The 25,316-nt window shown below is 43.4% G+C and overlaps 1 protein-coding gene across 1 annotated transcript; it reads left to right on the forward strand.

The window, feature by feature from the left end:
* The first annotated feature begins 4,669 nt into the window (after positions 1 to 4,669).
* Positions 4,670 to 25,316, forward strand: UBE2N (ubiquitin conjugating enzyme E2 N). Its single transcript, XM_052774579.1, has 4 exons — positions 4,670 to 4,803; positions 22,399 to 22,645; positions 22,832 to 22,972; positions 23,592 to 25,316. Exons 1-4 carry the CDS (start codon positions 4,774 to 4,776, stop codon positions 23,630 to 23,632), a joined length of 459 nt encoding a protein of 152 aa, XP_052630539.1. The 5' UTR covers positions 4,670 to 4,773; the 3' UTR covers positions 23,633 to 25,316.

The raw sequence follows: 25,316 nt of genomic DNA on the forward strand, positions 1-25,316 counted from the left end.
GTCCCCCCTCCTGTGCCCTCCAAGAAATTGCTGAACTTTTTTAGGTGGTTTTAATGGCACTGTCATATGTTTAATGGTATTGTCATATGTTTAATGGTATATGTGGCTTTGAAAAACTGTATGGATAACGAAACCCTGTGCCATACTGCTCAAAATAAATAATCTGGCAGAGAAGAAGAAATACATTTTAGCAAAAACCTTGAACTCCAGAGCAGGAGTGCTGAAGTACTATTCTGCCCAGGGAAGCGGAAAGCAGGAGCACGCTAGGCTGGATCACACGTGGTGCCTCTCCAAGGATGTCTTCCAAGACACATGCCAAATGGAGGGTATGCACACAGAGCGGTGCAGGCTGCGGTCCAGAACTCAGTTACAGTCGCAATAATGGCTGAGTGGAAAATCCTGAAGGACAGGGGTGGACAATGGAAGGTCAAGGGGCTGGGAAAGCACCTGGAAGGTCCAAGGACCTCCATGCAGTGTGGCTAGCTTGAGGAGACAAAGCTCCCCTGGCACTTATGTGTCTTGTTCCAGCTCTGATTCAGAGGCTTAAGTTGCCTCCTTCGGGAATTTGAGAACACTATAAAAGAAGGAGAATTTTTACTATAGCTTCTCCTGGAAGATATCCCTTGGTACAGAGGGAGCGCAAAGAAGCAAAGTCTAAAGCCAGTATTCTGGAGTAGCCAGTTTGCATGGCTTTTCCAGCACCTATATGGATACTCGGGGATCTCTGCAGCAGTCCTTGTAGGACCTAGAATGACTTAGGGGAACAACCTAAATCTTTGTAGATAGGACAACAGAAAACAATGGTTTTGTTCACTGCCATCTCCTGAGCAAGCTGACTTCAAAAGCCTCTTCCTAAAAGGAGACAGAAAGAGAGGTGTCATGAAACCTGCAACCTTCCCAGGATGTGGCAGGCCACTTGTTGAGCAATGAAAACTACCAAAACATAATAGCTTCCCAGACTGACTTGCTGCAACTTCAGACTGAAGCAAGATTCCTGGTCTACAACACTTGAAAGGGAACGCTGAATGCAACATTCACGAGCATTTGTTTGAGCCAACTATGCTCCACTCTGTTCTTGCATCTCGCAGAGACAGGGCAAGGTTCACACAGCAGAAGTTCCAGCACTTTCAAGAAACAGAGTAGCATTTTACTGGCACTGAGCCTAAAAGCATCTTTTGGCCCATGTTTTCTTCCACTTATAGTCAGTATTCCAGGGGAAGGGTAAAAAAAAAAAAAAAAGTAGGAGAAGGCAGAAACAAAGAAAAAGAAGTAATTCAGCAAGCAGTGTAACAAAATACATTGGTTTCCAATTACTTTGGTCTTGAGGATATGGCCCAGTGAAGATTCTTTGATGTCTGACGGAGTGTTGGAGTCATGGAGTCTTTCTCCTAGTGGGATTACCAGCAACATTTTTTTTTTTAGTTCTGTCTTCCTACTTTCATAAAATGCACAAGGAATTGCTATCTTTCACAAGGAATGCTTCACCTCTCCAGCTATATCTTTGTATTTGTTTGATGCTGGCAAGTGCAAGCATAGGACAGAAGGGTGAAGAGGGATCATTTAGTTTAGGTACCATTTCTGGTCTTGGTCCCTAAACTGCCTATTGTATTACATGAAATTTACAGAACATGGAGAGAACATTTTTAAAAATAACCTAAATATTTGCATTCCTTCTACATATGTCAGTATACCTGCTAACTCAAAATGAAGGCTCCTAGTTATAGCTGGGTGTCATAGCAACACGATTACAAATATTTTCAGTTATTCACCAAGTTTCAAGACTATATGAATGTTAATTTCCTCTTTTCACTAACCTTCTGTCCTTGGTTTTTTCTCCTGACTCCCTAAGCAAAGTTCGCTGTAATCCCGTTCCTCAAAAGCAATTAGATTCTCTACCCCAGGCACATGCTGCTCAGTGGTAAGCAGTTATTTATATGCAGGTCAGCACTGCATTGTGGTCGTCACTAGATGTTGTTAATTCCTTTACACCAACCTCATGGCTCTCCCAAGTGACAGACGATTTGGGAAGGCATTACCGTATTTACGCCTTGTAAAATTTACTGCAAGGTAAGCCTTCATTTGCAAAGATCTGAGTTCTAGAAATGGGCACTAGCCTCAAAATTCTTCCAATCGAACAAGGATTGCTCAAGAGCAATTTTAGTACCACATGGGTTCTAAACGCCCAGTATGAGCCCTGAGGCCTGAGGTTTACATTTGCCCATACCAAGAACATCTTGAATACCGTACTTTCCGTATAGACTATTTGTGCCTGCGGAGGGGTGGGAAGCTGTGCTATAGTCATTTGGAAGAGGTTTCACATCTCTGTGTGTGATCTCACCTATCTGAAAAAAAACCCCAACAAAACCCAAACCCAAATGCAACCAAGCAGAAAATCACAGAGACTGCTGCCACCAGAATCAAACAATAAGACACTGTGCGTCCTCGGGAGGAGAGCCCTATCAGCCCAGATTACAATTGTTTATTCCAAGGCACCAGATGTGCTATAGATACTTGAATATCTGTGAAGCTAGGAAAAAAACAGGCTAACATCCAGCTGATAAAACACATTATCATCTTAGGAGTTTTTTTTCTCTTCCTTACAGCTTTTTTTTCTAGAGATCAGCATTTCACCTTTTTAGGTTAGATGGTAAGTACTGTGAAGGTGCCAAGTATACAAAAGTCTGTACTCAGTCTACTTTAGTAGTAGCAACAGGTTGTAATAATTAAGTAAAGAGAAAGATCCACAATTAAAGAATAGTTCTATGTGTAACTAGCAAGACCAGATTTTGCTGAAGGACCACATCTAAACACAGCCATTTCACATGCTAATGTATGCAAATGAACTCACCCATCTCCACTGCAGAATGAAGGGGTGTTATTGATGAATGCTTTATGCCCCAATGCTGCAAATGTGTTTTCGTGCATTTCTCTTGGTGTGTGTCACTTCATTGTTGATTTGACTGACTTCAGAGAAAGTTAAATCCAGAAAGATAGGAGAGCAACTAAGTGCTTAAAGGGCTGAGGATGTACATGAGAGTTCACAGAGATTACGGGTTTTCACGGATTTCCGTGAAGTTTGGAATTACTGCTGTATTCAACAGCTGAGGATATCAAACAGTGTAGAACAACTCTGTACTTGTTAGTTGCCTTCTATAGTGCCAATGGCTTAGTGAGAAGGATAGAGAGGGAAAACTAGGTAAGTTTTTAGGAAGTATTGTGGGGAGGGTGAAGGAGTGAGGCACACCACTCTTCTGACACATGCTTCATTTTATCGTAACCACTGTGTAATAACGTAAATGCTTAAATGTTAGGATATAGAACATGTTTGCAGTATCTGTGATAGGAACGTTTCAGCAATTACACAGTCCAGATTTGCCAGTGTCGGAGAACTTGTCGCGGTTTAACCCCAGCTGTCAACTCAGCCCCACGCAGCCGCTCACTCACCTCCCTCACAGTGGGATGGGGGAGAGAATCAGAAGGATAAAAGTGAGAAAACTCGTGGGCTGAGATAAAGACAGTCTAATAGGTAAAGCAAAGGCCGCGCACGCAAGCAAAGCAACACAAGGAATTCATTCCCCACTGCCCATCGGCAGGCAGGTGTTCAGCCATCTCCAGGACAGCAGGGCTCCATCACGTTTAAGAGTTACTTGGGAAGACAAAATGCCCTAACTCCGAATGTCCACCCCTTCCTTCTCCTTCCCCCAGCTTTTTGTGCTGAGCATGACGTCCTATGGTCTGGAATACCCCTTGGGTCAGCTGGCGTCAGCGTTCCTGGCTCTGTCCCCTCCCAACTCCTTGTGCCCCCCCAGCCTGCTCGCTGCTGGGGTGGGGGGAGAAGCAGAAAAGGCCTCGGCTCTGTGTGAGCACTGCTCAGCAGAAACGAAAACATCCCTGGGTTATCAACACTGCTTCCAGCACAAATCCAAAACATAGCCCCATAGTAGCTACCGTGAAGAAAACTAACTCTACACCAGCCAAAACCAGCGCAGAACTTTCCGGAGTGTACAGAGATTACGTAGATCGTCTAGAAGTTCTGCTTTTAAACCAGTGGAAACACTTGACAGGGAATTGTATGTGCGCAGGGTCCTATTGCTGGCTGCGCTGCTGGCCTGCTTGGTAATCTACGGCAAATCGCTTCATCTTTCTGTGCTTTTATTTCCCATCAACAACGATGTACGGTGCTAGATGTTACTATTACTGTGCAGCTCCAGTAGTGTCCTAGGACGCTGGTGTGATAACTATACTCCCACCTCCACGATACTTCTCTTTCTGCTAAAAAAAGGAGGAGGGTCACCGACCAGGTGTTAAGACGAAGATGTTCTAGGGTATCTTGGTGACGGGTTTAGTGACGCCCACGCTGCCTAAAGTCAGGAAACGGTGCACGCTGTACCATTACGGGTGCGCAGCACACGCCGGGGAAGCCTCGACTCTGTCAGCGTTGAGCGATGACCCCACGCGCCTCAGGCCTCGGGCGGCGGCCCGGCCCTCCCTCCGCCTCACAGCCTCCCCCTCCTCCGCGCATCAGTGCCCACGGGCAGCGGAGTCCCGGGGACCCCCTTTTACAGCCGAGAGAGCGGCGGCCGCCGGCGCCGAGCGGCCTGTCCCGACCGACCGACCGACCGACCGAGCTGGCGGGCGCGGCGCGGCCTACATTGCCCGGCGTTCCGCGCCGAAGGGCGGCGCCACCGGAAGCGCGGGGCGGACTCCTTCCGGCTGTGCGCGAGCCCCTGAGCGGAGGCAGAGCCCGCGAGCCTGCAACCCCGACGAGACAAGATGGCCGGGCTGCCCCGCAGGATCATCAAGGTATCCGCGCCTGTCCCCGCTGCCGCCGCCCGCCGAGGGAAGAGCGGGGCGGGGGGGGGGGGGGGAGAAGAGCGGCCGGGCCGGGCCGGTTCTCTCGTTGCGGGCCAGGGTCGGGGCGCTGCTTCCGGTGGCCGGCGGTAGGGCCGCGCGGGGGCAGGGCCGCTCGCAGGCCTCCTCCTCAGCCCGGCGAGGCGGGGGACACGGGACGACACGCGGGACACGCGGACCCGGCCGCCGCGGGAGCTGAGTGGGGCCTTGGTGTCCCGCGGAGGGGGGGGGGGGGGGTCCCGGGAGCGGCTGGGCCCGGGGGCGGCGGGCGGGAGCGGGAGCGGGCCCGCCCGGGCGGTGGCGGTGGAGCCTCACGGCCTCCGCCGTCGCCCTCCGTGGGGTGCCTGCTCGTCCCCCCCCGGGGCCCGCAGCTTGGAAGGCAGCGGGCGCAACCCTCCCTCCGTCCCCCCCGCCGCCTTCCGCCCGCAGACGGGCAGCGCTGGCCCCGGCCCCCCCCCCCCCCCCCCCCTCGCCGTGTTCGGGCCCGGGGGAGCGCGGCGGTGGTCGGGTTTTTTCCTCCCCCGGTTGCGGGGAGGGACAGAAGGCAGCGAGGAGTTGAATCTGGGTTCGAGCGGGGCGAGCGGTACGCGGTACTTGCCCTCCGAGCTGTCGGCCCTCAGGGTGGCGGCGGTTCGGCGTCTTGCTTCGGCTGTCGTCTACCGGGCTTCGTGAGGGCTCTCGACTTCGGGGTGCTTTCGCCTGACACCCCCCCCCCCCCCCCCGCCATGGGCAATTTCAGGCTTAAGGCTTGAATGATTTGGAGTCGCTCAGCAGAGATACAGGTGGCTGCGTTGCGCGCTATCCAAGGGTAGCTGGGTCCTGTGGCTGGCGTGGATGTTTGTGCTGGGCTGCTGTCTCCCACTCGATTTGCAAGTGATGTGAATTGAAGGCCTCAAATTGGTGATCGCTCCTTTTACAAAAGTTGCTAAGTGATTCCAGTAAGGTTCGTTAGCCCTCACAGGAAATAACAGCACCCTTGTTATTCGTGACATTCTATAACGCCGTAGAGCCCTCTTGGTTGAGCACGCGATGTTGGCAACCGTTGTAAAACACCCGAGTGTAGGATATGTTAAATAGCGGATGAAAAAATAAAACTAGGTTTTCTCTAAAAAGTCAAGTTATCTAATAGGTGATAGAGGAGATGAGGTAACAAACAATAAGGCAGGAGTAGCATTTATCTTGTGTGAAACAGACTAAACTGTGATTACCGTTCACAATTGTAAGCAGTAAAAATAATGAAGATAAATCCTACAGAATGAGTTTGATGCTCGTCCAGCTGCCTGAGTGCGCAGCATGCAAAGCTGAGTATGTTTCAGGTGTGAGAGAGAGCACTGATTCATAATACAGTGGAACTGGTATTCATCACAGAGTTGAGGTAAGAGCTCAGTTATGAGGCTGGTGTCCGTGTTGAATTTTTTTAATAGCTCTTGACAGTTCCCCTGAATACAACCAAGGAGTGCACCCACTTGTAAGCTGGGGCATAAATTTCCTTCTTGGCGCTTTTGGTTTTTTCATGTTTTTCTAGAAAAAACCTGGAGCAATTCCCACGACTCACTTCAAAGATGTGTGATGGCACGGGAATGTTTCTTCTCCTCCTGCAGAGGGGAGGTGGGGGGCAGCAGAAGAGAGACCTAGAAACTCCAGATTTCCTCTGGAAGATCCCCCTTAGAGTTTTGGGGATTATTATCTGTTACAGGGTGGTGTGTACGGTGGGTTGTGTATTTCCATGTATACTTTATAAGTTGCCTGCAGCTGCTCTAGAGCTTTTCAATCTTGGATCGGTTGTGTTAGATGACCAATTCTTTAGCTCCTGCGCTGTGTATGCGTTAGGTTGCCAGATGTGCACATGGTCCAGGACTTGAGTTGACTAGTTACTACAATCTCAAAAACATGCAAAGTCATATTTTCAAATACTGCAGCTGCAGAGGTGCAGACCTAGAAATATGCCTGCTTGAGTCTTCAGGAGTCTCGAGTGAGAATTGTTTTGACCTTTTCTATCCTGCCAATCTTGATGTTAGAGTTAAATTTCCTGTTGCTGGTTGCCTTAGAGGGAGGAGAGGGAGTGAACTCTGCTGCTAGTGAGAATTTGAAAGATCAGGAAAGGAAATGGAAGCGGGGGAGAGAGAGAGGAAAGAAAAGAGCTGTAGAAAGGTGAAATAACTCCAATAACAAGAAGATCTGATTTTCTTTACACACGGTAATAAATTTGACGATAAATAACTGGCTTAGGTTACTATTAGGAAAAGACCTCCCTTTGATCCACATGCACTCTTTGTGTTGTCATCCGAGGGAGACTGTCGATGGCTGATGGGGGATAGGAGTGCATATTTGGACTGTAATGAAGTACAGAATCTAGCTAACTGCTCGAAATGCAGTTGGCGTTCCTCATCTTGACCGACTGCTGGCAGATGGCCTAAGCTCTCAGGTTGACTAGCGGCCCTGTACTCCTCAGCCTGCTTTTTCGCTATGTGCAGGCTGTCATCTAGCCCAGTAGGAGAGCAGTAGCTTTCCTTGTCTCAGCAGAGAGATCTATATTGCCAATACTTTCCCCAAATTCAATTAAAAGGTGACAGTATAGATGTTGCAAAGCAGTTGTTGTGGAAGATACAGAATTACTACTGGTTTGCTGTCCTGAGATTACTTAGAAAGACAGACTTTAAAGAAAGGAGGTGGGGGATAATCTGTAAGCTCAAGAGATGACTTGCTTTAGAGCTATGACTTAGTGTTAGCACATCACAAATGGTGAGTAGAAAATGGTGATATAGTTTTGAATCTTTAAAGGTATAATCAGAATTGGAAAACCTTCTATCTTGTGAATAGAGAAGAGGAATTTTTATTTTCTTCAATAGGCCAAAACCAAGGGTCCTCTGAGAATCACCTTGACAAGAAAAATCTATTAATGTAAGATAAAATAAAAATGCGGTACGGCACATTTACAAAGATTTGTGTTTTTGATGCTGTAAACCTTTTTCCTACTGCACAGTATTAAAAAGCGAGCCTTTGCACTATACACAATAAATAAGCCCAGAGATTTTTACTTTCAAGTCCTTATTACACCAGTTCTCTCCAGTGTTGCAAAGTCACGTAGCTCCAGTCGAGTAAGGAGTTGAATTGCATCTGATTTTTTTTTTTTTTTTTTTTTGGCTGACATTCAAACCACCTCATTGCCGTGTCAAGTGCTGTCGGTATATCTGAATGGGATGGGCAACACTGCCTCTTGTCATCTTTTCAAATGTTTTTTCTGCTGTTTTCACTGCTGCAGTGATCACATCATTCGTAATTTGATGTCTAGGTCTATGTGTTAACTGTGTAGCCAGTTGTTAGTAGCGCTTCTGTTACTGCAGCTGCTCGTATAATGAAGTAAACCATCTGAAGCAGTATCTGAGACTCCTTCAAATTTTTTTTTATTAACGAATTTATCAGTGTTAAATTACTGAGGCTTTGATTTCCTCCCCTGCACGGTAGCGTGGTGTTGTCTGAGATATTCCTTCCTTGCTGTTTACTGAGAGAAGCTATTTCCACATTGCTGCCAGTGAACTCCTGCTTGCAGTATTTTTCAAGAATCTGGGTAACGTTTGGACTGTTGAGTTGTAAAATGCTGCCTCAAATTGTAAAATTTCTGGGAGGTTTTACGGAGATTCTAATGGTGTATGTGGTGATAGGCACCTACAGCGTTCTGTGTTAGAGGTCAGTATAATCAGCTTTATATGTTTTTTAAAATATAAATCAGGTGTTTAGTCTGCAACTTCTGAAACTTTCTAGAAGTTCTTAAACAGCATTACTGGCAGCTAACTTGAAGTTTCTCACTTTGTCTTGGAAGCTATGGGCTTTTGCAGCATGGACATCATGTCTCCACGTGAAAATTTAAGTTGCCATTACTTTTTGATTTCTCTGACGTTTCCAGCCATATTTTGATTTCCTGGATAAAAAATTTAAATAGAAAAGACTGGAGGTAAACTTAATACCTTTTCACGGTATTTTGCATTTGTTTGGATGGTGGTTAGGCATAGAAAACATTACTTCTGGACAGTGCTGTTCCTTGGCATTTGTCAGAGAAGCTGTATATTTGGTCTTTGTGATGTCTTTCTGCCCTTTGTGTGCTGTTTGAATCTTGTGGATAGCTTCAAATTTGACAGAAGGGTGAAAATTTTGGGAAATTTCAGAGGGTTTTTTTGTGCTGTTCTTCTTAAAACCACCTTCCCTCAGCCTCCCCAACAGATGTAGGAAGGTAGGAAGATAGTACATATGCTACTTTGCGTCCCTCATTGAGTCTTCTTGCCCGGTGACTAGTATAGCATAGCCTGGCTGTGGTAGTGGGAGGGCTGTATGGACAGGTATTGGAAGCCTGGAGTTTGGCAGGACAGATCCTTTATGGAGGTGTGGGAGGGAGGCTGAGGTGGCTCAGGCCCAGAGGATAAGAAAACTTTCAAGTTAAACCGAGGTACCAGTTTTAAAAGGAAAACATGGGAGTCTTAATAAAAGATCTTAAGGAGGACACTGATAACTTTCCACAGCCTTTTCCTTAAAGAAGCTTTCAATAGACACTAAAGAATAAAAACTGAGGAAAAAACCAGCAAATAATCCAACTAGAGGCAAAAATCTTGTTTGGACCACCTTCTTGTATAATACTTGAGCAACTTTAAGGTACAAATCTACAGTACACCAAGCTTTCTAAGTACTGATGCTAATCGATTTTTATTGCTTTGCACGCAGTTGTTTTATACTGTACATGTCTGTTACGTTTGCATGGCTTTCAGTATATCATTAAAATTTGTTTTGTGTAATAGTACAAAACAAAAACACACTTTCATAGTTACATGTGACTGGTAGGTTAATAGTGAGAAGTAAGTGGCAAATTTTGGCATAGATGTTGTGGTGGGTTGACCCTGGCTGGATGCCAGGTGCCCACCAAAGCCGCTCTATCACTCCCCTCCTCAGCTGGACAGGGGAGAGAAAATATAATGAAAGGCTTGTGGGTCGAGAGAATGACAGGGAGAGATCACTTGCCAATTACCATCATGAGCAAAACAACCGCGACTTGGGGAAATTAGTTTAATTTATGACCAATCAAATCAGAGTAGGATAATGAGAAATAAAGCCAAACCTTAAAACACCTTCCCCCCACCCCTCCCTCCTTCCCGGCTCAACTCCACTCCCTATCTCTCTACCTCCTCCCCCTCAGCGGCGCAGGGGGACGGGGAATGGGGGTTACGATCACTTCATCACACGTTGGCTCTGCCGTTCCTTCCTCCTCAGGGGGAGGACTCCTTACTCTTCCCCTGCTCCAGCGTGGGGTCCTTCCCACAGGAGACAGTCCTTCATGAACTTCTCCAATGTGGGTTCTTCCCACAGGCTGCAGTTCTTCACGAACTGCTCCAGCGTGGGTCCCTTCCACGGGCTGCAGTCCTTCAGGCCCAGACTGCTCCAGCGTGGGTCCCCCCGCGGGGTCACAAGTCCTGCCAGAAAACCTCCAGTGTGGGCTCCTCTCTCAATGGGGCCACAGGTCCTGCCAGGAGCCTGCTCCAGCGTGGGCTTCCCACGGGGTCACAGCTTCCTTCGGGCATCCCCCTGCTCCGGCGTGGGGTCCTCCTCAGGCTGCAGGTGGATATCTGCTCCACCGTGGACCTCCATGGGCTGCAGGGGGACAGCCTGCCTCACCGTGGTCTTCCCCACGGGCTGCAGGGGAATCTCTGCTCTGGTGCCTGGAGCACCTCCTCCCCCTCCTTCTGCACTGACCTTGGTGTCTGCAGGGTTGTTTCTCTTGCAAAGTCTCGCTCCTCTCTCTGGCTGCTGCTGCTGTCCAGTTGTTTTTCGGGTTTTTTTTTTCCCTTCCCCTTCTTAAATATGTTATCACAGAGGCACTACCACCGTCGCTGATGGGCTCGGCCTTGGCTGGCGGCGGGTTCGTCTTGGAGCTGGCTGGCATTGGCTCTGTCGGATGTGGGGGAAGCTTCTAGCAGCTGCTTACAGAAACCACCCCTGTAGCTCCCCTGCTACCAAAACCTTGCCATGCAAACCCAATACAGATGGCATTTGGACAGAAGTTCTCTATGAATTATTGTTTGCTTTAACCACACTTCAATAGTTGACTCTGACACTATATATTAATGCAAGACTCTAATGCAAATGTGTTCCATCAGTATAACTGCAGGAATGGTTTACACTCTTAGATTAGTGAATTTAGTTATGCCTCACTTTACTATAGCTGGAGACGCACCATGAAAAGCTTGATCTGTGCTAGTGCATAGATAATCCTCCAGGAATTTGCATAGGATCTCAGCTTCACAGTTCCAAAATCCTGTAATCTGCTGTGGAAAATTTGAGAACAAGGTCATTCTCAGGGGAGAGTGATGCTGACCTTAAAAATACCCCTCTTCATGTTACTGTTGTTTGGCAACAAGGTCTTCCAAGAGTGGGTAGATTCTGGTGGTTGTTGGTTGTTTTTTTTATTATTTTTTTTTTATTTCTGGGAAGGCGCTCTTACCTGGAGTGCATTTGTCGTCTTCATCTCACTGTAAGTGACTTTGCAGTGGTTAAAATTGTGTGGTGATGGGAACTGGAGAACCAGAAGTGCGTGAGGGAAGATGGTGAGCGATCCAGAGTTTGCAGTGCTTGCTTAGCAGAGCTGTAGTTTCAAGTTGCTGGACAATTGTCTGTAGATTGAGTACTAGTTAATGGTTACTAAATCTACTGTACCATTGTTCTGTTCATTCTTTTTCACAGCTGATGCCTTTGACATGTTGACGCTCAGAACATTTTCTTGCTGTTTTTTTGGGGGGGTAGGTACAGTCAGGGCTGGTGATGAGGTCTGGGAACCCGCAGGGTGGTGGAAGCATTAGTGTACAGAGATGTTAGGCCGGTAACCAGTCCAGGAAGCAGAGGCATGTGGGATGCTGACACTTGGGGATTATATGGCAAGGAAGAGAAGAATTCGTGCGGAGGCCAGCTACTGGAAACCACAAGTGCAGCCTTCTATTTATGATATTTGACCTTCGCTTTACAGTTTAGTGGGCTTTATTGCTAATTCTTTTTTTTCCTAAAAGGCAGATGTTACCTTCAGGACTTTCTCCAATGTAGTTGTTTTACAGTGATACAATTTTAATCTAAACATTCTGAAATCTCTCTGACAATATGACATCTACTTAGGTAACCAATTTATTTTCAGTAATGCTGGTTATAGCCAGTTCTTTACATAATTGTAGCTAATGAATTGATAGACCCTGGAAGAATTTGTGCCAAAACGTGATGTACTGTTATAAAACTTTTGAATTGAGTCTTTGTGGTTTTCTGAGGCAGCTTTATCCCTGTGTGTAGAAGACAGTTTTGACTGATATGTTTCACTTTCTCCTGCTGCCTCCCCCTCAAAAATCAAAGCAAAAACATGCATGTGGTTTACTTTCTTGTGTGCAACTTACCAGTTCTTGGTGAAGGAGATCAGTGTGATCTTCCCCCTTATCCCACTCTGACAGAACAGGAAAGAATTACCATTTGGCAAGTAATTATAACTTGTCTGTGTGCCAATATGCTGCTTTAAGTTTTGCCCTATGCAGCTGAAACCTTTAGTTTCTATTTCATATCCCCAGATTAATCCAAACTATTAGATGTAGTTGGAAGGTAATGATGCTGGTAGCTGGCAAGGGTTTCCTGCAATCAGAATAAAAATAAGAAACAAATGTATGCTGTATGTAGTCTGAATTGAAATGCTAAAGTTGGTGTTGTACTTCTGTGTTTTTGGCAGAGAGCCAGTACAAGGTGGAAAAGTTACCACCTAGTTAAGTTACATTAACCAGAAGTTCTCAAGGTGATTAGCCTGTGGTTCACGTTGAACAGCCTTACTGTACAAACAGATTTAGCCTGGGCTGGGCTGGCACAAAAGTTTTTGTGCCACTGCAGTGAACTTGGACTGAGGGACTGATGTGGCTCAGAACTCTGCAGTAAAGGTTATTTCTTAAGCCAGATCAGTTCTGTGATCTCAGTTGTTGTTTGACTTTGCAAACGCTTGGGCTGATGAAAGGGGTGCATGGAATGGTGACTGTACAAATTAGCGCTGCTGCTGAGAAGTTAGGGCTTCCCATTTGTGCAAACCCTTGAATTTTGTGAGGAAGGGAAAAGGTGGAGGTAGTTACAGATGTGAGCAAAGTTAATCAAGAAGGACTGAGAACCAGGCTGAAATGGTGGGGAGAAAAGCAATTTGGCTCACTTGTAAACTCAACAGCTGAAGCCAATGAAGAATGAGATAAAGGACTTGCACTAATTTTTAGTCACTAAGAGTGGAACTTAGGGGTAACTTTTTTTTTTTTTTAAACTCTTTGCTTTTTGCTATCAGTAGTGACTTTTCATCTGCTTTAGAAATCTTCCTGGAGGACTTGGCGGCAAATGTCTGATCTCCCCTAGGAAGCAAATATTGAAGAGACTGATGAGCAATCACTCAAACTGAAAGATATCTCTTTTTCCTCATCACATCTTCTCCCACATAAATTGGTATATGTGGTACCCTCCAAGTGATAAGTGTTATCATTTCAACTATAGCAGAAAATGGAGCTAGTGGCTTTCATTTTAAGTCTGTCATCTCTTTTTGAAAAACTCTAATTTGCAGTATCATCTGTGAAGTCTGAAACTGTCTACCACATCCTCTCTAAAAGTGCTCCTGGATACAACACTATAAACACATTTCAGATTAAAAGTTACCTTTGGATTTATGCTATAGCAGGTTGACCTTGGCCAGCTGCCAGATGCCCACCCAGCCACTCTCTCAACCAGGCAGGGGGAGAAAATAAGATGGAAAAAGCTCACGGGTTGAGACAAAGACAGGGAGATCGCTTACCAATTACTATCATGGGCAAAATAGACTCGACTTGGGGAAGATTAATTAATTTATTGCCAAGTAAAATAGAGTTGGATGGTGAGAAACAAAGGCAAAATGAAAACAACACCTTTGCCCCCCTTTTCCCATGCTCAGCTTCAGTCCTTCACGCCTGACTCCTCTACCTCCCCTGTCCCTGATGGTTGCAGGGGAATGGGAGTTTGTGGTCAGTCCGTAACAGCTCCTCTCTGCTGTTGCCTCCTCCTCATGCTTTTCCTGTGCTCCAGCATGGTCCTCTCCGTGGGCTGCAGCATGGATGTCTGCTCCACTCTGGTCCTCCATGGGCTGCAGGGAATCTCTGCTCTGGTGCCTGAAGCATCTTACCTCCTCACCCTCCTTCTGTGACCTTGGTGTTCACGCCAGGTTTGCTTACCCCCCCCCCTCACTATTCTGTGTGATGCTTTCTATCCTTTCTTAAATACATTTTCCCAGATGTGCCACCAGCTTGGCTGATGGGCTCAGCTGTGCCCTGCGGCAGGTCAGTTGGAGCTGGCTGTCTCTGGCACGGGGCAGCCCCTGGCCCCTTCCCACAGAGGCCACCCCTGGAGCCCCCCTGCTACCTACACACTGTACATATGCCTAGATGGTTATGCAGTTAAATTAGACCATACCAAACACAAGTTTTGTGTCCCAAAGAAGTGAGGCAAGCTGATGTGTGTTTCTTTCAATCTGGATGCCTCTTTCATTTTACCATTAACTTTCTTCTAGGCCATCTTGTGACTATTCATGCAGCATTGCATCCTATTGTTCCTTTTATAAATGGCCAAGGCTACCAAAGAAGTTTTGTTTTGTAGGCAGCTGTTAGGAGACCCTTGCTTGTAGCACCTATGGAAGAAACTTATCAAGAGATTGTTCAGATTTCATTCATTTGTACTGGTGGAAGATGCTTTCACTGACAGCCAATGCCAACTATTCATCAGTTTCTGTTGGAAGTTACTGTCCTCTACTAGATGGCAGCGGAGTTTGTATGCTGTCAGCATTTTTTGGGTTAAAGATCCAGTTAAGAGAGCCCAGCTCACTTTTCCTGAGTTGAATTGGGAATGCTGACAGGGTTTACTTTCTCAGTAGATTTGCAGGATGGTGATTTCTGGCAAGGGGGCAGCAATAAGCACTGGGAGTTGAGCTGTGAGCTGTAATTCCTGTTGCAGATTAAGTCTTATTAAGTAAGACAAAGATACTAATCCATCGTCTGTCTTCCCTGATCTGTTCAGAATAAAGCCACCTAGGGTTAGTTGAACCTACAGGTAAAGGTGGATGTTACCTACATTTTTTCACTGTCTGAAGTAGATTAGAGAGGGCTTGTACCTTGCCTTGGCCTGACAAAGTTGTAGGGGTGTAACCGCCATCTTAGTAGGTGATGCTGAAGGTGAATTACTTGACTGCTGCATAGAGAATTGAGCTAGTAAATGTGCTGCTGAAAATACAAGGAAGGAATCGTTCCCCTGAGACTTTGCATAAAGATGTGGTATGGCGCCATTTTAAATATTTAAGAGCTCTAAGACCTGCAATATTTCCTCTTTGCATAAGAGGCCTTATTGTTTTCTGGTTTGAAGTTTCAGAATAATTTTATCACAGCTATGTTGACCTCTGAAAGTCTTAATGATGTTATCTCTCTCTTTTCAAGGTACTAGCATAAAGCTGCTAGCCATAAAGATGCTTTTCTGTAGTCTCAAGACTATAAAAAGTTGCTAGATAACTGTTTATAACAAGTAAGAAGATATACAGAGTCTTTGGTGTTTAAGACTTTTATAGATGGATGAAGACTTTAATTTAGCGGTTTACCATCTGTTACTGAAATTGGCTCCGTTGGTAATTAAGCTTCTTCCTTTGGAATGAGGAGGTAGTCTCTGTATTTCCTTTTTAGGTTGGTTACAGAATAGTAATCTGTTACACTAGTATCTCACTGTGATTAATGCTGCAGTCTCAACCCTTTAAACCAGCCCTTTCACCAAAAGGAGCAGTCTGTTCTCCCACCCTTCTGACAGCACGTGTTTGCACCCTTCTTTTTGTTGGCACAGCTGTTTGTGTAGACATGTGGTGAACTGCATCGGGGACTCTTCTCTCTTGCGTGATTTTTTTTTTTTTTCCTTTTTTCTTCCAGATTGGCTACGTGCTATGTTTCACCATGAGGTTGAGAGACAGCTATACAGGCAAAAGTGAAGGTGCATAATAGGCTGAAATGGAAAGGCAGCACAGCTTTTTTTTCTTCCTTTCTGCAGTGGCCATTCATTTATCAGCTTAAAATGTTCAGGCTTTGTAAGGTGTTGGGATTTCTCTAAGTTCCCTTTTTTCTAATGGATTTTATGAATTTCACCAGGTGACTTCACAGCTGATATTAAAGGACTGTGTAGAGCAGAAGACCATGTTAGATTTTGTCAGAAAGTGTATTCCTTCAATTATAACATCTCACTACTACTAGACTACTGTATTTAACTTGTGGATTAATATGTAGAATTTTTTACTTATTGAAGGTAACTGTATAGCAGTAATATTGAATATGAAATAAGAAAGCTGGGGTGTCAGGAAACTGAGCATGCAGACAGCTGAATTGCTAAGCAAACCAAATTTGGCTGAAGACATGGAGCTTGGATTTCTTCTTTGAGCTAGTTTGTGCTGACTTTGCAAGCAAGCTTCTTTCTTAAATTCTAGTGGCCTTCATACAGTAGCCTTAAAGTTCCTGTATTTTGTAGGTGCTAGATATTGATTTGTTCTTTTTTAGCCACATCTCTTGGCAGGCAGTGTGAAATTTGTGGCAATTAACTATTGCCATAGTACAGAGAATGGAATTGCAATTGTTTTTCCAAGCAAAGAATATAGTACTCCTTTCTAAAAAGCAATGAAGAAGCCTTAAAAATTGTCTAATCCCATGCAGTAATTTGTTCCTTCTCTACTGGAGTGGTCTCGTGTCAGACAGGTGAAGCTTTAGAGATTTCAGTTCAGCTGCAGTGGCTCTGCTATGTAAGAAATAATGTTTGGGGTTTTTTTTGCAAATGCTTGCATACATGAGTTTTCTGATTGTAGTTATTTGCCAGTATGGCACTGTTTGATCCTGCCTTAGTCTGTTGATAGCAAGTAAGACTTCTGAAGTACGTTTTTGTTTTCCAAAAATGTAGCACACAGAAATCTTTTTTTGGTTGTTTTGACTGAGGCCTTGGCAGCTTGAGGCTTTTATAAACACTTCTGCAAGACTGGAAGTGATTAAATGGATTCCTTCTTTGTATGCTTGTTCATTTCTCCATGTGCTCTAACAATCGATTTTTGTGCATGTCTGTATGGAAGCATCTTCTGGGTTGTTCAGTTCCCTTCCTTAAAGAAGGGCTCTGTCTTGTTCTGGCTGTATGAACCAGGAGAATCCCAGTGGTTATGTCTGCTTTTCAGTAACTTTTTTTTTTTCCTACTTCCACTCAAAGCAGGATAACCCAGCAAAAGCTCAAAGAATGAAACATACCCCCTGCAAATCGATCTTGCGTGTTTGCATGGCTTCTCTCAGTCTTGGCAACCCAAAAAAACCTTCACCCCACCTCCTGCTCTGTTGGTCTCTTCTAAAGATCACAGCACTCTCTTCCTGAGGCTTCTTGTCCTCACAGGTTACTGTAAAAACAGGTTGAGGGTTTCTCCCCCCTCGGCTACAATTAGTTTTCAATTTAATGTCTTCATAGAAGAATAGCTATGCAGAATGTCAGCTACACCATCTGTCCCATCCATATCATCTGTCACTGTACTTCAGGCCACCTGTGTTAATAAGAACAGCTCTGCTTTTGCTTGTCAAAACACCTTCAACAGTTCTGTGTTTTTTAACCACTTAGTTAAAGATAAGAAAGATAAAATTGTGGGGGGCATAACTAGTTGTGAATGACAGTTTTGTGGGTTTTGGTTTTTTTAAAGTACTGACTGGCATGTATCTTCATTTTGGGTTTATTAATTTTCTTCAGTCAATGGAAATTATGACATTAACTTGGAATTGGAAAAAGTGGAGTAAAAGCAGGAGCGAGAAGACATCTCAATCTAAAAACATTGCAGAGTATGACAAATAGAAATAACTGCCTATGGCAGCATGGGATACTTCATTAAGAGCTTTAGAGCTCAAAATATGTCCTGAAATATCTTCTGTAAAACTTACTTCAGTATGCTAGAGGAGAGCTAATAAGAAACACTATGAAGTGCTGTTCTGGAACACTTACTTGATGGAAAGTTGTATTCCCATGAAGACAAAATTAACTGCTCTATTGTAAAAACATTTATTGTGAGTGACGGAACTGCAAAACCTGGTTTTCTGTGAATTTGTCCTTTTTTCTCTTTACCATGTTAATATTTGGGTGTCCCAGCTCTTTTTATCCTTATTGGCAGGGTTTTTTGCCAGGCAAGACTAGTACATACTTGGTTGGAATAAACTGGCCAAACAGCATGTAATACCAGAGTTCCTCATGTCTTTCTCTTCAGTAGCACTGAGCTTGGTTTCTGTCTTAGCCACTGCCAGCTTACAAAATGTACAGAAAAGGTGAAATCGGGCAAAGGATTCAAAGGCAGTTTTGGGGAGAAATGGGGAAGTACCAGATTGCACAAAACTCACTTTCTCAGCTAAAAAACTATTAGAAAGATTTTGCCTACAAAGGTACTGGAAAGTGAAGTATTGCATATGCTTGATCTTCCTGATTAGTTCAAAAAGGTGCGAAGTTAAAAGCGTAATTAGAATTGATTTATATACTTACTTTAACATCTTTAAGATGCTGTTTTTCATTGGGCAACCATTCTCCAGGGGAAGTAATACAAAACTACAAAATAAGATCAACATGTAGTTAAACATTTCCATGTTTGTAGATTGAGTCCACATCTCATGACTCTCTTGTGGGTGACTTACAGGTTTGGGGGTGGGGTGGTTTTTTGGGGGGGGGGGGTAATGTACACTAAAAAAATCCCAAACCCCCCAAAATCTTTAACCATTTCAGTTTCCTGATCTGGTGCCTAGTGTTGCCCTGTATACTGACAACTGTTTCTTTCAAATATGACTTATTTCTCCAAGTCTTACAGCAAATCAAAATGATTTTTGTATCAGCATGTCTTTAACTGGCCATCTTACTGTAAAATGTGGAAGTCAAGTCCCTGATATCATCTTAGAACTGGACCTACTTATATGTTTAAGCATTTTATATGCTTAGACCTTAAAACTTAACTTTTTTATTAATTTCTCCGTTTCTGTTCCTTTTCCATAGTTTCCTTCAAAATACATTGAAGATATTATAAATTCCTTCATAATCGAAGGGCAAAAGCCTTATTTCCTGTCAAAATTTAGCAGGTGGTGTTGATGTACTTGCATACAAACATTTCACATTCTTTTAATAAATTGCATCTTTCTTGTGTTTTTCATAGTCTAACAAGCTTGTCTGTATTATACTGTTTTAAAAAGATGCCTTTTCTGAACTGAAGATGCTTCTCAGCTTTTGCATAAAACAGTATTAGCCTGGTGCTTGCTCTCTCAGCATGATGGCTGCATCAGAGCCTGGTGGGTATGAAAGATGAGTGTCAACCAATTCCCTCACAGATTTCTTGCAAGTATTCCTCCTCATCTGTGTTTGAAAAGAGCTTCAATTATGCCAATAGTGGTGGAGCTCCACGCGCAGCGCAGGAAGCGAGGCGTGCTTGCTTAAAGCATTTTTCATCTAATATTAATGTTCCGCAGGGGGCCCGAATGGGTTCTGAGTAGCCTCAGCACTGGTGTAGCTGTATGCAGCGTAAATGCTTTTCTTCGTGCGCCCCTTTTCTGTGGTGTTTCATAGCAAGATAACTGCATCCACGTAATGTAGAGGCATCAAGGGCTATCTGAACATGATGACGTGCGAGCAGTGGTATAGCCCCTTCAGTATAATGCGGTACCTCAATTAAAAGAATCGTTTTTCTCATACATGGGCTCTCTCATTGTTTATTGACAAATGGTTTTTAGTGGCAGAATGTGCAGCTCGCAGTCAGGCATTGCTCCCTCAGTTACGCTGGCAGGTAGAAGTGCTGATGCTGCTGCCAGAGAACTGCTGATTCTGGGTTATTTTAAGCCAGGATTGGCTGCCCAGTATGGTTACAGTCAGCATACTGGCATAACTAGGGAGGCAGTCTGGGGACCAGAGTGACTGAGTGAGGGCTAGGGGCTGCTGAGATCAGCCGAGCTCTTAAAATGTGTTATCCTTCATATTTAAAAAAAAAAAAAAAAAAAAGTCTTACATTTGAGCATGCCCATAAGAACCAAACCCATGATTTGCCTACTAGCGTGTATCTGGCAAAGTCCAAGTGGTAGCAGCTGTGAAGAAGTTTAAAAATTGGGTCTTTTCGTTAAGTTCTTTCTTTTTTTAATTTCAAGTTTGCTCACTGTATTAGTTTGTATTTGGCATAAGACACTGTTTCCTCTGCCAAAACTGTCAAACTGTAGTAAGTATATGGTCCATCATAGGTGGAAATCCAAACTGTCCTATTTACCTGTGGCAGCACTCACACTGAAAATTTGCTGGAAGAAATTGAGAATGTTTTATGCTTTTACAGGGATAATCTATAGTTTCTTACTCACTGACTTTCATACCACTGAACTAAAGCTTTAAGCATTTGTTGTAACTGCTTTTCTGCAGAATTACTGTACAAGTAAATAACCAGCAGAATACAAATTCTGAGTACATTACAAATTTATGTGTATCATTTAAAATATGCTTGCAGAAGTGAGTGTAGACAGCTTTAAGAAGCTCGGATGGCCTGCCAGTAAAGGGTGTAAGTGGCATGGGCAGCTAATGCCCATGTAGGTAAACAGGTGATACATAGTCACAACAAGGAATTAGACCAGATAAATTTATTTTTATGTTTGCGTATGTACATAGTAATAACTTCAATATTACGATTTGTAGGACCTTGGCAATTTTGAGATGAATAACTGGATTTTGGCATTAATTACTGTGACTTCACTTCTTCGTATTATATATTTGATTATTTTTTGCTAAAGTGAGGTGGTATTTTATTGCATCAAGACAGCCATATCACTTAAATGCTGTGTAAATTTATTGCTACAAAATGCCAGTATTGTAACAGTCCAGTTATGTTTGAAGAATGTATTTAAGCCAAGTAGAGGTAATCTGTCTATTTTGTGCTTGTATTAGTGCTATTGTAGACACACAGAATAAATATGCTATAAAACTGGAATAATAAATTAATATTACACCTACAAGTTACTGTAGTTTTCATCAGTAGAAACAGGGTAATTTTTCTTTGTGAAAGCCAACACAGAAGCGTGGTGAAAAAATTAACTGTACATAGTAAAAACGTGCTGGAGGAAAAGCAGGAAATGGGGCTACAATTACCTGAGGAAATGAGGCTTCTGCAGGACTTCTTGTCCCTCGCTTAACGTCCTTTTGCCCGTTTTGGCCTTGGGTTCTTATTTAAAAGAAGGAGCAGAATGGTGCCTATAAGACTTGTGAAGGCTGGCAGCAGAGGAGAGGGGAAGATGCACGGGACTTGGTCGGTCGCTCTGCTCAGTGCCTTAGCGGGATGGATGGTCAGCTCTTGGCTATGATCACAGCGCGGTGCCGGAGGGGGGACTGGTGCTGTAGGCAGAAGAACTGAGCAACAAAGAATACAGATCTCTGTAGGAAATCAGGCTTCCCTAAGTTTACTGCTTATAGAACAACTTGCCTGTCTCCTACTGTCTGTTGGGGTGACTTTAAACATGGTTATATGCACATGGAACGGGAAATGCTTTTGGTATTTTCATTGTGGTATTCTTTGAAGTGCTCTTAAGTATATTGAAAAAAATAAAAGCTTGGCAGTAGTTTAATCAAAAGTTAAGAAATTTGAGGACAGCTTAATTGTTATCTCTTACTGTTGTGGCTTAACCACAGCTGGTAACTCAGCACCATGCAGCTGCTCGCTCACTCCCCTCCCCCAGTGGGATGGGGGAGAGAATTGGGGAAAAAAAAGTAAAACTCACGGGTTGAGATAAGAACAGTTTAATAGAACAGAAAGGAAGAAACTAATAGTGACAACAACAACAATAATAAAATGACAATAATAATAAAAGGATTGGCATATACAAAACAAGCGATGCACAATGCAGTTGTTCACCACTCGCCGACTGATGCCCAGTCAGTTCCTGAGCAGTGATCCCCCCAGCCCCACTCCCCCCAGTTTATATACTGGGCATGATGTCACATGGTATGGAATACCCCTTTGGCCAGTTGGGGTCAGCTGTCCTGGCTGTGTCCCCTCCCAACTTCTTGTGCCCCTCCAGCTTTCTTGCTGGCTGGGCATGAGAAGCTGAAAAATCCTTGACTTGGTATAAACACTACTTAGCAACAACTGAAAACATCAGTGTGTTATCAATGTTCTTGTCATCCTAAATCCAAAACATAACACTATACCAGCTACTGGAAAGAAAATTAACTCTATCCCAGCTGAAACCAGGACAATTACCTTGCACTATAGAAGCACACATTATTACGGCAGTTGAGGGATCCGAAAAGAGATGCGTACCCGTTTACCACATCCTCATCTTCTTTCTGCAGATGTTCTTTGACTTTAAGGTATTTGTCTAACATTGTTTGTGTTGACATAGGCAAATAGCTCATAATGAATACTTGTTTTTAAAATAGTTTGTACAGGTAGTGTTTATTTTAAATGGGTTGTATTTGTTACATTGCTGCCTCTTCTTCTTCTTCTAGGAAACCCAGCGCTTGCTGGCAGAGCCAGTCCCTGGGATAAAAGCAGAGCCAGATGAAAGCAACGCACGTTATTTTCACGTGGTCATTGCAGGTCCACAGGATTCCCCCTTTGAGGGTGGGACATTTAAACTTGAACTATTCCTTCCAGAAGAATATCCAATGGCAGCTCCTAAAGTACGTTTCATGACCAAAATTTATCATCCTAATGTAGACAAGCTGGGAAGAATATGTTTAGATATTTTGAAAGGTAAGTGCTACCTTGTTTTCTTTCTTTTGATCTTATTAAGTACAGAAACTTGTAAATTGACCCTAAAAGAGATTTGATTTGTCTAAAAATACCTTGCTTATTCTTTAATCTGGGAGAGGGAAACTTGCTATTTCTGTAGATAATGGTGAATATGGTATTTCATCTCTCATATAAATGTCTCTTCAGATAAATGGTCCCCAGCTTTGCAGATTCGTACAGTCCTGCTATCAATCCAGGCTTTGTTAAGCGCTCCCAATCCAGATGATCCACTAGCAAATGATGTAGCTGAGCAATGGAAGACCAATGAAGCCCAAGCCATAGAAACAGGTGATGTATCTTACACTTTTTTTTTTTTTCCTAGTTTTAGGAAGCAGCTGGTTACTAACTGGTTGGGGGATGTAAATCCTGACCTCTTGTTTTATGTCTGCAACTTGCAGAAACAATTATTGCATACAGTCGTAGTCCAAGTACCCTGAATGTGCCTGCAGTTGGTCTGTTTTCAAGTCTGTGAGGCTTGCTAGAAGAAAAGCGCTCTCGATCTCTTTTATCTTGAATTTTCATGGTCCTAAATTGCAAGCGTGTCTAATTTGGAGTTGTGGTAAAATAAAAGTACACACCACTGCTTTTCCTCTAAAGCTTAAGGAACGGATTATCTGGTTTCGGAAAGTACATCTCTTCCATACCTGCTTCTGTTGCAGGCTGTAACGGATTGAAAGAATTACTACATTGTGCCTCTTTTGCTTTTGGATCGACTGCAGTCAGGCCACTTCTGTTATATAGAAAAGTTGACAGCTGCTGGAGTTCAAAATTGCACTTAAAATCTGAGAACTGATATATTTTGTGTACTTGCAGCAGTGGTATTAAAGTGATCTTTAAGTATTTAAAATTACTTTAATAAGGCCTGAAAAATGCATCTTTTCTTAAATGTGTTTCTTTTTCTTTACAGCCAGAGCATGGACTAGGCTATATGCCATGAATAATATTTAAATGCGCTTCGAACATCAAGTGTGCATCACTTTTCCTGTTCTGCCAAGACCTCTTCCTTTTTTGTTTGCATTTAATGGACACAGTCTTAGAAACATTACAGAATAAAAGCCCAGACATCTTCAGTCCTTTGGTGATTAAATGCACATTAGCAAATCTGTGTCTTGTCCTAATTCACTATTGTACCGCATGAGCAGAGGCTAGAAGTATCATCTGGATTGTTGTGAAATTTTTTGAAAGCAGCAGCACATCTCTGCTTTTAATCATTTTTCCCATCATGGTTTAAGTATAAGCACTGTGAATGAAGGTAGGCAGGGTTAGCTGCGGGGCTTTTTGTTTTCATTTTGTGGGCTCCTCCTCCCTTTTTATGGTGATGCTAATTGCATTGGTAAAAGCAGCTAACCAGTTATACTTTAGAATATACCCTCTAGCCCAGTCTAACTTAGACGCTGTAGATGGACAAGCTTCATTGTTTGAACAAAAAATGGGAACATTAAACATCCATCACTTCACTAATAATATTGTGATTCTGCTGTCAAGTGTAGAAAAATCCCTCCAAGAAAAAGCTTGTGACCATTTTGTATGGCTTGTCTGGAAAATCTCCTGTAAATCTTATGTTTTAGTAAAATATTTTTTGTTATTCTACTTTGCCTTTGTACAGTTTATTTTGCTGTGTTTTCATTTCTCTAATGTGACAATCGTATTTAAAAAAGTTGAAACCAGAATTGACAATTTGTCTTCACCAGTCTGACAGATTAAACAGTAAAGAGGTGGAATTCACAAGATTCTTTTGCTTCTGTTTGCTGACTTTTTTTTATTAGCTTCTGTTATGTGGGTGACCTTACCTGGCCAATTTAATACGAAATTGCATTTGGAGTGACTTTTAGAAACAAGCCTCTGATGTGACCGTTGTAACCATAATTTTAGCAATGCATTGATATGCATTTTTGTGGAAATAACCATAACGAAGTAGGAGGTTGAGAGCAAATGGCAGCACTAATTATGAGTAATCTGCATAACTTCTTTGCTGATTGTCATCAGATGTTAGGCTACACAGTTTTCTAACTTCTGTGATTCCTGCCCTCTATTAACATGAAATACCAGTGTGTAGAACCACTGTTACAGCCAGCTTGTGTATTGACTGATGTTTGCTTAACCACTTACAGCTAGCGCCTCGTATCACTGGTTTTCTCTACAAGCCTTATTAAGCTACTTGCTTGAGCAACTGGTCTGCTTAAATAGCAACAAAGCTTCTTTATTGGAGGGAAGGAAAGTGCTTAAACACTTCCTTCTCATCCTTGTTTTTTGTGTATGCATCTTGTCTGGGAGTCCAGCATCTTTTCTGGGAACCCATCTTATTGCTTCCCTTGATTTCTTGTATCCCTATTCTCTTTCTTTCCCAAGCCCCCTCCCTCAAAAAAAAAAAAGGGGGGGGAGGGGGCAAAAAAACCCCAAAGCTTAAAAGCTTTTGGGGAGGCCAACCTGAAGTGTATAAATGACAGCTTGTAGTGGTTGCAGTAGGGAGTGTTTTGTCATGCAATTCAGGGGTATGGTTATGTAGTCTATTGGTATTCTCCCTCTTTCACCTCTTCTGACTCGTGTCATCTGAAATTTCTATAGAATGTGGTGTATTTATTGTGCTCTTATGTAAGATGAAGAATATCTATTAAAACTACGTTTTCCAACA

Source organism: Harpia harpyja, chromosome 23 (assembly GCF_026419915.1).
Source record: "Harpia harpyja isolate bHarHar1 chromosome 23, bHarHar1 primary haplotype, whole genome shotgun sequence".
Lineage (NCBI taxonomy): Eukaryota > Metazoa > Chordata > Aves > Accipitriformes > Accipitridae > Harpia > Harpia harpyja.

What these genes read in the sequence shown, in the direction of transcription:
- UBE2N (XM_052774579.1), top strand. Translation starts at nt 4,774, where the DNA reads ATGGCCGGGCTGCCCCGCAGGATCATCAAG. An exon ending in ATGTTTAGATATTTTGAAAG is followed by an intron (nt 22,646 to 22,831) that starts GTAAGTGCTACC and finishes ATGTCTCTTCAG; the next exon opens with ATAAATGGTCCCCAGCTTTG. An exon ending in AGCCCAAGCCATAGAAACAG is followed by an intron (nt 22,973 to 23,591) that starts GTGATGTATCTT and finishes TTTTCTTTACAG; the next exon opens with CCAGAGCATGGACTAGGCTA.